General features: G+C 36.6%; 1 protein-coding gene across 1 annotated transcript in view; it reads left to right on the forward strand.

Moving 5' to 3' along the window:
• The first annotated feature begins 7,961 nt into the window (after positions 1–7,961).
• AHR (aryl hydrocarbon receptor) overlaps positions 7,962–14,774 on the forward strand; it is a 51,118-nt gene continuing 44,305 nt past the window's right edge. Inside the window, exon 1 of the mRNA XM_080817989.1 lies at positions 7,962–8,655. Within this exon, the coding sequence (XP_080674115.1) occupies positions 8,591–8,655 (65 nt within the window). The 5' untranslated portion in view covers positions 7,962–8,590. The remainder of the gene's footprint in view (positions 8,656–14,774) is intronic.

The following is a 14,774-nucleotide window of genomic DNA, read 5'->3' on the forward strand; positions in this document are numbered from 1 at the left end:
AATCTTAGTTTAAGCAATATGGAAAAACACAACATCTAATAAATTAAATATTTGAAAATCCTGGTTTCTGAAGATAAGGATTGTTTGCATGACAAAATAATCTAGTTGGCATTTCTTTAAATACTGACCGATTCCAAAATAATTTTTTGATATTCATGCTCTTTTTTAGAAACACATTTGCTTTCCGTGATTCTTTATTTGTTGATTTAGATAATCTCCGAAAAGGATTCAACCCAAAGCAGGGACTAAAGGAATTGAAAAGATCTGTTCAAAACTGGGAATGAACTGAAACCTTCCAATGGGTTTCCATCAGGACTCCTTACCTCTTGTAAAGGCATATGGGAAATCCATCTATGTTCAGACAGGAAAGAAACTCAACTAAAGTTTTACAAGGGAAATTCTTTCCCCCTGCCTTAGAAGGGAAGGGTGGAGAGCCTGCTATTATATGAGACTCTCCACCCTTAGCCCTAGCCCCTTGATTCATTATGTAACCAGATCTCCTTTATCATTGTCAACTTACCAGTCAGGTGATGGCAGATTTTTACTATGCTTGGTATAAGGTTTGACTGTCCTAAGTAGTCCTAAGAGCCTTACTTATCATTCTTGTTCTGCGAGCATTAATGTGAAAAGATTTAGCTTGGTGTGCAAGCTAACGTTTTTCCCCAAAGATTTTTTTTAAAACCTATTATTTTAGCATATAAGACTTATAGATATAAATCGTGACTATTGATGCATTATAAAGTCATATTCAGGGAGTATATGCAAGACAATTGATTAAAAAATTTCAAATTTGTAGCATAAGAACAAGTAAAACAATATTTGTGAGGTATTAGAAATTTAGAAGAGACTAGGATAAGGACAGAAATGAAATTATTAGCATTTTAGTATGTATAACTAACAAATACAGTAAAATGATTTGTAGTTAGCATAAACCAACTAAATTCTTGGAAAGCACAACTAATAACATATATTCCTCAGGCCACAGATACTACAAAATGGGGATCTTAGTCTTCGAGGTTTGTTCTCACACTGAAGTGCAGAAATTTCATGTGAGTCTTTTTTTACTTATCTTCCATCTGTTTCCTGGACTATCAAGGGTTAGAACAAGATCTAAAGCTCTATCTTAGGAAGAGCTGCGTGATTAATTATCAGTCTTGGCTTCATCTCTCACTGAAACTATTATTAGACTTCGAATAATTATTTTGTTTCTGAATTCTAAACTTGAGAGTAAAGGTTGTTTTTGTCCTTTTTCTTTTTATTGTGAAATTTTTCAACATATGGGAAAGTTGAAAGAATAATACCACAAATAACTATATACCCTTCACAGTTGTATATGGGTATGTATAAATATGTGTATCTGTGTATATGTGTGTGTGTGTGTGTGTGTGTGTGTGTGTGTGTAATTTTCTTTCTCTTTCTTTCTTTCTTTCTTTTCATAGATCATTCTTGGATAAGTTGCAGACAGGATATTTCACACTTAAATGTTACAGCATGCATTTCCTGAGAATAAGGATCTTCTCGTACATACAATACAACTATTATCCCCCCAAATCTTGATACCCACACCACAACCTACACCATGAAATCAAAATCTGTGTAAAGAAACTCTAAACATTAGTATTTTTTAAAGTTTCCAGGTAATTACGATGCATAACAAAAGGTGAGAACCACTGTCTACAGATGAGTAAATCCAAGTTAAACATTTTCCAGAAAGAAAACACTGTTTTTTTTTAATTATGCATAAGAATAAGCTAGTCTTTCAAGTTCAGCAGGTCTAAATTATAGATTTTAGATCAGAATGGTATAATAATTTATATTTCCTTAAGTTTTTCTTAGCATGTTTAATATAACTTTAAAATATGTCTTTAAAAAATAAAAATAAATAAAAATATCTCTTTAATATAAATGTATTTGATCTTCATTTCAGTTTCTTCTATATGATCATTTAAAATGCATAAAATACATATCATTGTAGGAATCCAAAATATATTTATCTGTAAAGTTAAATGGCTTTAAACAAAAAATATTTATATATTTGTATGTTATTTAACAAATATTATAAATCAGATACGAATCTTAGCATATGAAATATAAAACTTCTTCTTAACCTATCCTGTAGTCAAATTTCACATTTGTAAAGTTCCAACAAGCAAAAGTCAAAATCTAAATGGAATGTTTTTTAAAAATAAAAAAATAGAGGGGCGCCCTGGGTGGCTCAGTGGATTAAGCCTCTGCTTTTGGCCCAGGTCATGATCTCAGGGTCCTGGGATTGAGCCCCGCATCGGGCTCTCTGCCAGGCAGGAAGCCTGCTTCCCCCTCTCTCTCTGCCTGTCTCTCTGCCTACTTGTGATCTCTCTCTCTATATCAAATAAATAAATAAAATTTAAAAAATAATTAAATTATTAATTAACAAATAGAATACATGTCAATGTTTTAAGAATGTTCTTTCATATACCAAAAGTCTTATTGTTTCTTACAATAAAACATTATCCCTAAGTAAACAAAAATAATTTTCACTCATAACAAATTATTCCTACATTTTCTTATTGGTGTTAAGATTGGTAGTGGCCCAAAAGGTATTTCAAAAACTCTTTAATACCTGTTAATTACTTTTTGTTTTCGGCTTCTACTTATGACATTGTTGTGGAATAACCAAGCAAGGAAAGAAGGCATAAAACATTTAGAAATAGCCATTAGATATTTATGTCTGCTCTCTGGTGTTAGAATCAAAACACTTGATATATATACTGATTATTTTTAGAAATGAATCAAACTGGTTCACAGTGACTTAAATATTTTTTATTGGAATAGAAGTCATAAGACTTGCATTCTAGGCTATGATAAGCAAGACATAACTTTATCTCTCTGGGCCTGAGGTTACTCCTCTGTTAAATGAAGGGTTTAGCTCTGTTACAGATTCCCAGACTTTCCCAGTTCATGGTATTCTTAGTGTGTCAGTAATTTTTTCACAGCATCACAGGGTAAAAGAAATACCTTACAATTCCATTTATTAAGCAGTTATGTCCAAACTTATTATGTATGTCTATCCTAACCTCTTAGTAGCTATTTAAAAAAAAATAATGCACATACTTTTTAAAATTTTTATTTCATTCTTTTTAAAAAATTTATTTTATCTTTTCTTCAGTGTCCCAAAATTCATTGTTTATGCACCTCACCCAGTGCTTCATGCAATACACGCCCTCCTTAATTTTATTTCATTCTTAATGAGATGTGCACATCTATCAGACATGTTACACATTCTTAAACCTTGGAATTGGGCTGGTAACCACTACCCTCATTTCCTATTTCATAATCATTTTCTTGAGGTCCTTGTGTTTTATAACTACAACTTACAAAAACCCAGCATCACAAAGATATGTTGTCATTGAGTGAAAGAAGTACTGAACTACATGGGTACTAGCGGCTTGCATGGTGTCCAACCAATGTCATTGTGTTGGCGAAATGAAACGAATGAATACACGTACTATGACAGAATAGGGTTAGCATTCAATTTAGTTATTTTTCCTTTATTCTAAAACAGCTGCTATTTATAATACCATTCCTAAAACTTAGTTTGTTTTCTTATAATACTTAGCAGGAAAAAGGAACTCATAGACCTATAGCTGCACCTGAAATCTCAGAAAGTAATCTCACATAAACTAAGTAAAAGGCTAATGTCACTTTGGATGAAGCAGTAAAATATTCATAAACTCTTCCAGGCAAATTATTTATTATAAGAAAGAAATCATGTTATTTCATAAAAATTGCTCACAGAAAATTTTAAAATCTGACTGATGGCTACAAACCACACTTTGAGAAATATGTTCAACAGTGGTCATGTTAGAGGTAGAAAGTGATAGTTTCTAGAATATGGCTACCCTTTTTTTTTTTTAATTGAATTATACTACAAAGACTGATTTCATTGACATACTAAGCAAAAATTGTCAAAGAAATGAATGGTGTTACTATTAAAGTGAAATAAATTCTGATAATCTTATTCTTATGATCTATTATACAAAGATCAGTTACTAAACTAAGACTGTAATATGTATAGCATCACAGAATTTCTGCATAATGAAAATAGTCCTGAAGTCAAGCAGAAAATTACAGTATGGAAGTAGGACAAAATAAGAGAATGATTATGCCAAGCAACTAACAACTTTAAAAAGGGTAGACATTTTGTAAAAACACTAAATTAATATCAGTTCATGGGAGTTAGTACATTTCATTTATCTCTTTTCTAAAAGAAGTTTTAAGCTACACAATAAATAAATTAAGTTTCAATATGCATTTTTACCCCTGAGGTTCTTTTGCTAGGAGGAAATTATTTATTTACACTTTATACATTTTAGATAGAATGGTGATGGACAGGAATACAGGGATGAAGGAAAAAAAGAGAAGGTAAAATAGAGACATCAAAGTTCCCTGTATGCACCGTCATCTTTGGTTCCCTCCTTTGCCTTAAACTGAAAATTTACTTTCACTGAGGCTATCATCTTCAGAATGTTGCCTATTTATTTTCTTTCATCACACATCCAGGATATAGGGTTGATGTCCACCTAGTTCCCTGTTGCCATTTTCCAAATTACTTTTACTTCCTAGACTTGTAAAATTAAAACAAAAACCATCAACCACAAAACACACCTGGCTTGTTTGTAGATCCTGCTAGAATACCGGCCTCATCACATCTCCTTCATCTTTCTGATCAAAAATTACCAGTCTACTACATTTCACCTACTGTCTTCCTTTCCCCCAGCTTCTGTGGAGTAGTGCTTCTCAAACTTTATGTACACTTAAATTACCTGAAAGATCTTGTTCAGTTCAGATTCTGACTCAGTAAGGACAGCCAGAGAGTCTGCCTTTCTTATAACTCTCTAACAAGCTGTGGACCACTATGAAGAGTAAAGCGCTAGAGGAGCTATTTCCACTATTACCTAATCTTCTATATACTCCTAATTCCCCTATTCTGCTGTGGCACTCATTCCTTCCTGTCTTTACTATTTTTAATAGCTTCCATTGCTCCTTATCTTTCTTACACTGTCAATCTCAATCTCTCCTCTCAATCGCTTGAGTATCTCCCATTAACTAACACACACACACACACACACACACACACACACACACACACACATTTTACTCCCCTCCTAGCTACCATACTAGGTCTCTCCCTTTCACAGCCAAACTTAAAAAAAAAAAAAAATTGTCTGTGTTTGCTTATGCCCTTTTTCATCACAAATCCAATTCTGTGTCCACCAACATAATGCTCACTACCAACATAATGTTCACTAAAGTCATCAATGACTCCATACTGAAAAGCCAACAGACATTTTCGGTTCTCATCTTATGTGAACCTATCAACATCATTCAATACTGTGAACCACTCCTGACATTTTTCCACTTTGTTCTCCATGACACGGTGATCTGCTTATTTTCCTGTTACCATTCTAGTGACTCTTTCAATTGTTTTTTTAGGTCCATCATCTTCTATTTAGCTATAAGATATTAAATAGAAATTCTTTAGAGACCAGTCCTTCTTTCCTAGCATATATTTGTATCCTAAAACCTCCATGCTCTGTCAACTAAATGCAAATAACTTCTAAATTTATGTCTCCAGCTTAAATGACTGCTTTGAGTTACAAACTTGTGTATTCTATGGCCTACCTGACATCTTCCCTTAGATATCTCAAAGGTACCTCAAACATGAGAGATCCATGCTGAATTAATAATTTCCCAAAAATACATGCCACGTAACATAGGCAGATACATAGTCCAGAAAACTATTAAGTTTTTGATACTTCCTCTTCCCTCACTGTCATATGTCCACTCTATCCTCCAAGACCTCCCAAATATCTATGGAATCTATTCAGTTTTCTTCATCTCCACCATCCTCTCCCCTAGTGTCAATAATTGCCATCTCTGGGGTAGTCTACAGCAAACGGTTTCTTAAGGAGTATTACTTTCATCCATGCCACTCTGCTCCTCCCTCTTTAATCTGTTCTACACCCTGTAGATATGATGATACTTTTTAAAAACAAATTTCACATCCCTCACACCTGCCAAGCTCCTTCTGACTAAAGGGATGTTGCTTGTACTGTTGCATTGGCTTGGAATGCTCTTGCCCTATTTTCTCCTAGGTAACCCTGTTTCTCCTTCAAATCTCAACTCAATTACCATTTTTTGGAAAAGCCTATCTTTGCCTTAATGAATAGGTCAAATTCCCTAAAAGATTACAATATTACAATATTCCTGGAAAGCATGGTACATTTCTGTTTTTTTGTTTTTTTTTTAATTTTTTTAAATATTTTATTTATTTATTTGACAGAGAGAGAGAGATCACAAGTAGGCAGAGAGGCAAGCAGAGAGAGTGGGGGAAGCAGGCTCCAGGCTGAGCAGAGAGCCTGATGCGGGGCTCTATCCCAGGCCCCCGAGATCATGACCTGAGCTGAAGGCAGAGGCTTTACCTACTGAGCCACCCAGGCGCCCCTACATTTCTGTTTTTGTTCACCATTATCTCCCCAGTACTAGCACAATTCCTGACACAAATTTGTTACCTTCAAAATAGCTCTTGATGAATTAAGGTGTGGAGAGGTTAATATCAGTTTAAGAATCCCAAATAGTATGCCATTTGGGTTGGGCACTCTATTTCTGTAATTATTGAAGAATAAATGGAGGGAGATGAATTAGGGATATTGCAAAGACTAAAATGTAATAGCATTTGCTGTAATAATTAGAACTGGAAGGGAAGTTGGAGATATTTCATAGGTGATCTACAGAATGGCAGAGCCAATGATAAAGCAGTTTCAGCTAAACCAAACAATAAGTTCAGTTTATTGATGCACCAAATTTGAGGTTACAAACTCACCAGGTGGAAAAGGCTTGAGGACATATCAAACTGTAGGAATGGATATGGTGGGAGATATCATCTAGACATCTTAGTCCGGATATCCTTCTGTTCCTGACAGGTAAACATATTTCTCTCTTTGTGTTCACCATCCTGGTTATCAGCGCAGAGTCAGAAATCTTGGAGACATTTGAGATCGATGTCTTCTTCTATTTCCTTATCCCATTCTATCATCATCTATTCATTCTTTCTTCTTTCTGTCCTACTGCCACTTCCCTGGACTTTGACCTGGACTGTTTCAACAACTCTCTTACTTCTCCCACTGCATCCAGGCTTGCTCTCCCGTAATTGAGTTTGCACGTTCCTCCCAGAGTGACTTTCTGAGACACTACACGGTCACTTCCTGCTGAGTATCTTTAAAAGGCTTCCATTGACTACAGGACAAAATCTAGAGTCTTCGTTAAGGCTTTGTGATTTGGTCCTAGAATTCCTGAACTTCACTTCCAGCTCCTCTCTCCAATCTACCAGATTACTTATTATTTCCAAATGCTACGTGATGTCCTTCTTCCTTACTTCCTTTCCATCCCACTGAAATCTGACTGTAGAGTAACGAAGTTATTCTGGCTGGGGAAAAGATACGATATTGTCTAGCATGGGGACAAAACAAAACAAAAGAGAAGGCCAGGGAAACTCTTAGCCTTCAAGTTCAACTCGTATGTGGCCTCCTGAATGAAGTCTTCCCCTCTAGGAAAATATTTAGAGTCCCACTGGTTATCTGCCAACTCACTCTAATTCTTAGCCAAAAGTTTGCCGAGTCACTCTCACGTAGGTGAAGTTAAGCTCACTATTTGGTATGTCTGTATTGCGCTACTCTAGCTACAAAGAGTTTGGCTACTACATAATCTGTTGTCACACCTCTTTTCTGGACTGCAAATGTTTCCACAAAACCCACCCCTTGACCTCAAGAAGATGGCTACTGGAAGGGAGGGCGGGGGCGCGTCGTTACGTCTTCCGTCATCACACGCAGGGAGGGTGGGGCCCTCAAGGGAATGGAATAGAGGGGCGGGGCCAATAGGATGGGGCGGGGCTACGATATGCTGGGCGGAGCCCGAGAGGGGTCGGGGGCGCGTCTGCTATTCAGCCGGTGTGTGCCTCGGCGAGAGGCGTCGCAGGGAGAGTCCACTCGACGCTCGGTCCCGAGAACGTGACCAGGACCAGAGACAGCCGCGTAGCCGAGCGGAAGCTGGTGGCACCGGAGTGCGGCCGGAGTCCGAGTTCTGCAGGCGGGAAGCATCCGAGATAGGGGAAGCCCCAGGAGCAGCGCGGCGGCGCCTCCCTTACCCAAGGGGCCGCGGCGACGGTCACGGGGCGCGGCGCCACAGCGCGCGACCCAGGCCAGGATTCCAAACAGGCGGGCCAGGCTCCTCCTCCACCCGGGCCGACTCACCTGCGGACTGCGCAGCGCCGCCTCCTCCCGTGCAGACGGCACCTGCGCCGCTTCGCTCACGGGTCTCCGCCCCTCGCCCCTCCGCTCCAGACACGGGTAACGCACCTGGCCGCGCAGGGCTGCTGGAGCCCCGGTTCGGGGCGCGCGGCGTCTGAACCACCGCCTCGGGAGGACGCAGGTGGAGCGGGCGTGACTTCGTGGAAGCCGGCGCCGGCTGCTGCAGTCGTCCGGGTTGCTGCCGGATCCCGGGCACGGGGCAGTCTCGCCCGCTCCCGGGGAGGAGCCGCCGCCGGCTGGGCACCATGAACAGTAGCAGCGCCCACATCACCTACGCCAGTCGCAAGCGGCGGAAGCCGGTGCAGAAAACGTGAGTGTCCGGAGCGCGTCCCCTGTGCTGGTGCGGGGGGGTGCCCTACTCCGCCCCCAAATCCTCGCCGTCTAGAGATTAGGTTCATTCCCGATACAGTCTGTGGAATCGAGATTGGGAGGCCAGTGGAGAGACCCAGGCCTTGGATTTTTCCATTTTTAATTACTGCATTTAAAAAATTGCGCGCGCCCCCGTCCCCGACGCGCACGCACCCTCTCGCACCCCCATCCTTCTGCACCCCTGTTCTCTTTTCTGTGTTCCTAATTTGTTGACAGGTCTAGCCTGCCCTGTGGGGCTGGTGGATTAGTTAACATAAAACCGTCTTGAAATCCCTTCCACTTTTAATATCCTCATGGGTTAGGTTAAAGTACGGTTATTATTCCCATTCCTTGGTAGGGCCAGATGTTTTAAAGAGCTAAACACGTGTCGTCTGTAAGAAAGGCTCTGAGTTCCTGTGAAGATATTTTTCGTTCCCTGCAACTGGGTTTCTGCTGCGCTTCTATTTACTTATTTGGCAGTAATTTTGTACCGCTCAACGTGATATAACAGTAAAATATATAGAGGTGGTAGCGGGGATGAGTGAGTGTGGTGGACAGGATATAGTGGGGGATTTGTATGTTCAGCCACCCTTTGGGGGAGCTTCCTTACACTTTTGAGGTGATTTTAGGGTGTGTGAATTGAAAGATTTGGAGCTGGAATTATTGAACCAGACGTGTGCATTCCTAGCATCTTTCTTTAATTACCTTTTCCTCCTGCTTCAAAGTTTTGCAAATTCTAATAGAGCTATTAGAAACTTAGATATTTTGTTTGTTTTGGTGAGATATTTGTGTAAAATGGTAAATACTTTAAGATAACGTTTCAGAAAAAAATCTGTGCTTGACACAGATTGACTGCTGGGAGTTGGCTGTATTCATGTGTTTATTATTAATGGTGATCTTTGAGTTACTTAACATTTTTCAAATTTTCATAAACCATTTTAAGAACACAAACGTTTACTCAGCACAAATCAGAAGTGTGCATTTTGCTTAAAACTTAATTTAGGTCATTAATCCAGCTCAGAAAAATAACAGTTTAAAATTTTGATTTGGAACCAGTAACTGGATTTTTCATTATGTGTCATTATTCTGGAGTTTTAATTTCCTTTTAGAATTTCAGTTATCATAGTTCTTCAGATTTAGGGTTGGCATTAACAGAGGACATTAACCTATAAATATACTGATTAAAATTCGAAGTCTTATCCTGCAGTGGGGCTGACATTAGGAGTACTGCCTAGTCAGCAGTTTTGTGTCTTGGCAGTTCTGTGACATGCATTTTGTGGAGTGGTTTCTTATATAAAAATGTATTCACCTAACTTAACCTTGTCCTCGATGGTTATTTAAAATTGAGAGGTATCCCAAATGCCTGTTCTATGTATTTATTAATACAGTAGTACACTTAGCATAATATAAAATAGAGACATCATGGGTTTTATGTGTATGATTAGAAAACTTGAACATCTCAGTGGTGAATTTTTAGGTTTCAGTCATTGTTGTAACAAAGTATCTGCATGACCCTTAAAAAAAATCAAACGCCTTAGTATTGTATTCATTATAAAGTTTAACAACTTTGGCTTTAATTAACATTCTATTAAAGATCTTCCCTTTAAATATGTTACATTTTTTATTTGTATAAGATGTACCTTTCATTATTTTATCTTAACATTTTAATAGACTTCCTAAAACCTTTTAATATATTTGTATTTAATAATCTCTCATAATACAGTGTAATTAAAGCATTTTCCACATTCACCTTCATCTTATTTTAGTTAGTATAGATGTTTATCAGATCTTTGTTGAGCACCATGCATTGCTTCTAGTCATATAAATACCTCAAAATGTCACTACATTGCTTCCTAAGAAAAGCCTACTACTGGCATTTACAGAATCAGGTGAAATTGCTTATAACTTTTTACCTGAATGAAAAATGGTTCACTCTAGAAGGCAGTTAATCAAAGTTCATTTTAGGAATGTGGCCATTAAACCTGGTATTAAATTTAATATGAATTTTTAGTTACTAGTTTTTAGCTAATGAGGACTTAAATAGGCCAACAGTGTCAGAAAAATAGATCCAGTCTGAGCTGAAAATGCTATTGAGATCTATTTAATTTTAATCCCTTAAGTGAGAGTCATTTTATTTTAATGAAAAAATGTGCTATTATAATTATAGGACTGTTACTTAGACAGCCATTTTAATATACAGTTCCATAAAATTTTGGAATCAAGTAGGTGGTAACTTTAACCTAAAGTTCTTCCAGTCCATCTTCAGTTGAATTTATCAAACAAGATAAACTCCCTCTAGTGGCAAATCTCACATTGAAAATTATCTAATTGGTAGGAAATACAACTTCTATGTGTTCAATTTAATCCCACTAAAGTATCTTGTACATAGTAGATGCTCAGTAAATGTTTCCTTTCTTTTTGGAGTAATTAAATTAGGAAATTAAAGCATATGAACCAAGCTTGCACCAGACCCATATTCCTAAAGGAATTTTCAAAAGATACCCTTAGCAATGGATTCTTTTGTAACTTTCCTTAAAGTGTTGCTCTCTATATGTAATAACCCTGTTTGGAAGGCAGACAGGTTTTTTGTTTTTTTTTTTTTAACTTAAATTTTTTCCTGTTTTATTTTCTTTGGAGGTGAAAGTATTTTCATTTGCTTACTTTGCTTAGTTAACTTTCTTAATTTGTCTCATCAAAATAGGTTAAAAGCACACTATTGAGTTAAACAGAATCTTTTTTCTTAATAATAACTTTATATATTTTTATAGTTTTAAAAATTTTATTACTACAGAGAAAGTTTTAGTGGAACTTCAATTTACTGTAATTCTAGAAAGGTATTACTGATCATTGGTAAATAATAGGTGTTGAGTAAATACTATCTATGCTGAAAAATGATAATCACAGTAATGGTCAAAATAGCCATCATGAAATGTCAGAACTGGTAATAACTTCTTAGTCTTAGATGATCCTTTTTCCTTTATTAACATAATAATAATGTTATATAATACAAAAGAATGGTCTTTCTTGCAATATTTGCTAAATTGCTATTCTATTTAAGTCCAATGAGCCTCATTTATATAATAGTAGAATAAAATTATGTATTGTTTTACTAAAAATGTTTTATATAAATGTACTATGATTCCATTCTAAATAGCTTTTAAAATAAAAAGATAAGTCTTTTGAATTACGTAATTATTGCTTCACCATCATTTTTCTCTCAGATGGTTTAACTTAGTTTGTACATAGTGACTGTAGAGACTCTTACATATTGGAACTGTGAAACGAGTAAGTGAAAGTGTTCAGTTATCAGCATTTGTGGAAAATAAATGGCAAATAGAGGGAAAAGTGAGAAATAAATTGAAGGAGCTTTAGGTCTAAGTTAAAGAATGAGGTCTAGTTTCCTTGCTTTCGTAGATCTGAGCAAGTGATTGACCAATAGAGCAGGACAGTCAGCACCTACACTGCCACTTTCACAACTAAACTTAACAGAACAAAAGCTTGTTATAAACTGTAAAGGTTGTTAATGATATAAATGAAACGGAAATGTAAAAGTCTATTCTTTAAAGATTTCAGCTTACGTTATCACAGAACAATCAGTTCTCCTGTAAGAGGCAGTATATGATTATGTTCTCAGTTATGGTTAGGCTGAAAGGTGCTACTCCCCTGACAAATAAACTTACATAGTATGTGCTTAGCATGTATGTAATTAGGACAAGTACTTAGAAATCAATACCATGCAAATCTCTAACAGTAGTACATTTCTACTTCCACACTTCTTTGAAAATGGATTTTTTTGCACAGTGGTTTAATTATCAAAAAGCTACTGTTTGTTAGGACTTACTGTGATATTTGTGTGCAAGGTGCTTTATATACATTTTATTTTAAAATGGTAGTATGAAAGGTATTATTATTTGTTTTATAGATGGAAATCTGAGGTTCAGATTCAGCATTGTCAGGTAGTAAATGAAAAAACCTGAGTTTGAATATCAGATTTCAGGTTTTATGGCTCCAAAGCTTATGTTATTACCAACTTCACAGTATTGCTCATGTGAATAAGTTTAGTGATACATAGGGCACACCTGTATATTAGGGATTTCCTGAATGTCCAGTGTTTCTCCTTACATACTTAGTGTTCTGAAATAAATGACTTACCATTTCCCAGACTTTTGTTTAACTCCACACTTGCACTCATGCTCTTTCCTCTTAGTCTTTTCCTACAATCTTCATAATTTACTACCTCCCTCCCTCCCTTTAAAATACTGTTTTCAGGGGCACCTGGGTGGCTCAGTGGGTTAAAGCCTCTGCCTTTGGCTCAGGTCATGATCTCAGGGTCCTGGGATCGAGCCCCATATCGGGCTCTCTGCTCAGCAGGGAGCCTGCTTCCTCCTCTCTCTCTGCCTGCCTCTCTGCCTACTTGTGATCTCTGTCTGTCAAATAAATAAATAAATCTTTAAAAAAAAATACTGTTTTCAGTGGCTGTATAGTATTCCATCATGTGAATATTCCATAACTTAACTGTTTTTCTTTTGGGAGTAAATTCTGTTATTTCCATCCTTTTAATACTTTAGTATTTCAGAGAATACTCCTGAGATACATGAATTTCAGGCAAATCTTAGTTGTTTCCTTACGAAAAATTCCTGTAAGTGGAATTTGGAAGTTCAAAGTTTTATATGTATACGTTCAAGGTGGCACCAAATGTGCTCTGAAACATAATGTCAAATTACTCTACAGAAAATTTGTTCCTGTTGGTTATATGTGAGAGTGTCTGTGCCCTTGCATTTTTGCTTTAAAATGTGGTTTGCCAATTTCATAGGCAAAAAAGATAGGAGGGGTAGGTAATTGAACATAAATGTTGGGAATGTAAATGTGTATATGTGTGGTATGTTGTAGTCATAGTAGTTAGTGATAGTATAAGTGGAGATTTTTCTTCTTGAGGTATCCTTTACATATTGCTTTGCTTTGTCTTATATTTTTCAGTTGTTTGTTGGCTTTCCCCCCTTTTTTTGATTGAATTTTTTTTGGCAGTGTATTCCTATTAACACATGCACGGTTAAGAAAGTCAGTAAATTTAAAAAAAAAGTCAGTAAATTGTGTATAATGCTTTCTTCTTTTTAGCATATCAGGTATTATCTGTTGATCTTTTATTGTGATAGTTATTAGTGTTCTTTCATTTCTCCTTTGCCCTCATCTTTCTTCACCCTCCCAATATGACTTTATCACTACTTTAGATTAAATACACTTTTGATGCTTCATTATTTTTTAACTGTAAATATTGTTTACTGCTGAGCTAATATGCTATGATTACATTTTCCTCCCTCCTGTTCTATGTTATCATTGATTTTGTTTCTAACTATTTTTCATCTTCTTATTAATATCTGGGTTTAGTTCTCTGTTAGGTTTATTGTTTCTGTCTCATGTTTTCCTTGTCTGGCATGACTTGTTTGAAGAGAAGGGTCTTTGTAGACCTTATAGAAGGGCTATATGCTCTTCGGTTATGAAGCTGGAAGTGAGTTACCTGTCTTTTAAGATCTGATTTACATGTCACATCTTCATGAAACCTGCCCTCATTACTCTACCTGCTCTTACTTTTCTCAACTCTTGGGCATCACTTTCCTGGCAACTGGATTATTGTATGATACATTGTGTTTGATTTTGCCTTATTACAATGCATCTCCTCCTAGTAAAAAAGATAAATTCTTTAAGGTTAGGTCAGTCTTTTATTTGTCCTTGTGGCAACAAGAGCTTCCTAGTATCATGCACAATGGTATTTGAGCATTGTTTACTAACTTAACAACTGACCACTTACAATTTTTGTTTTAGTGCTTTAGGTATGGTAGATATATTTTATGTGTGTTCCAATGGAAATTTTTTTTTTTAAAGTATATTAACATAAGAAGAGGTAAAGAGCAATATTTTCAGTAACTTTTTCCAGGATTTTGGGAGTAACCGTGCTTTCTAGGGCATATTTCATGGTCTGGTTTTCACCTATAAAGTCCTAGAGAGACTGTAAAGTATTTTTACGTTATTGCCTCTTGCCTCAGAAGAAAGGACTTATCACAGCTATAGAGTGACAGCAAGAGA

Source organism: Martes martes (genome assembly GCF_963455335.1).
Source record: "Martes martes genome assembly, chromosome: 11".
Taxonomy (NCBI): Eukaryota; Metazoa; Chordata; class Mammalia; order Carnivora; family Mustelidae; genus Martes; species Martes martes.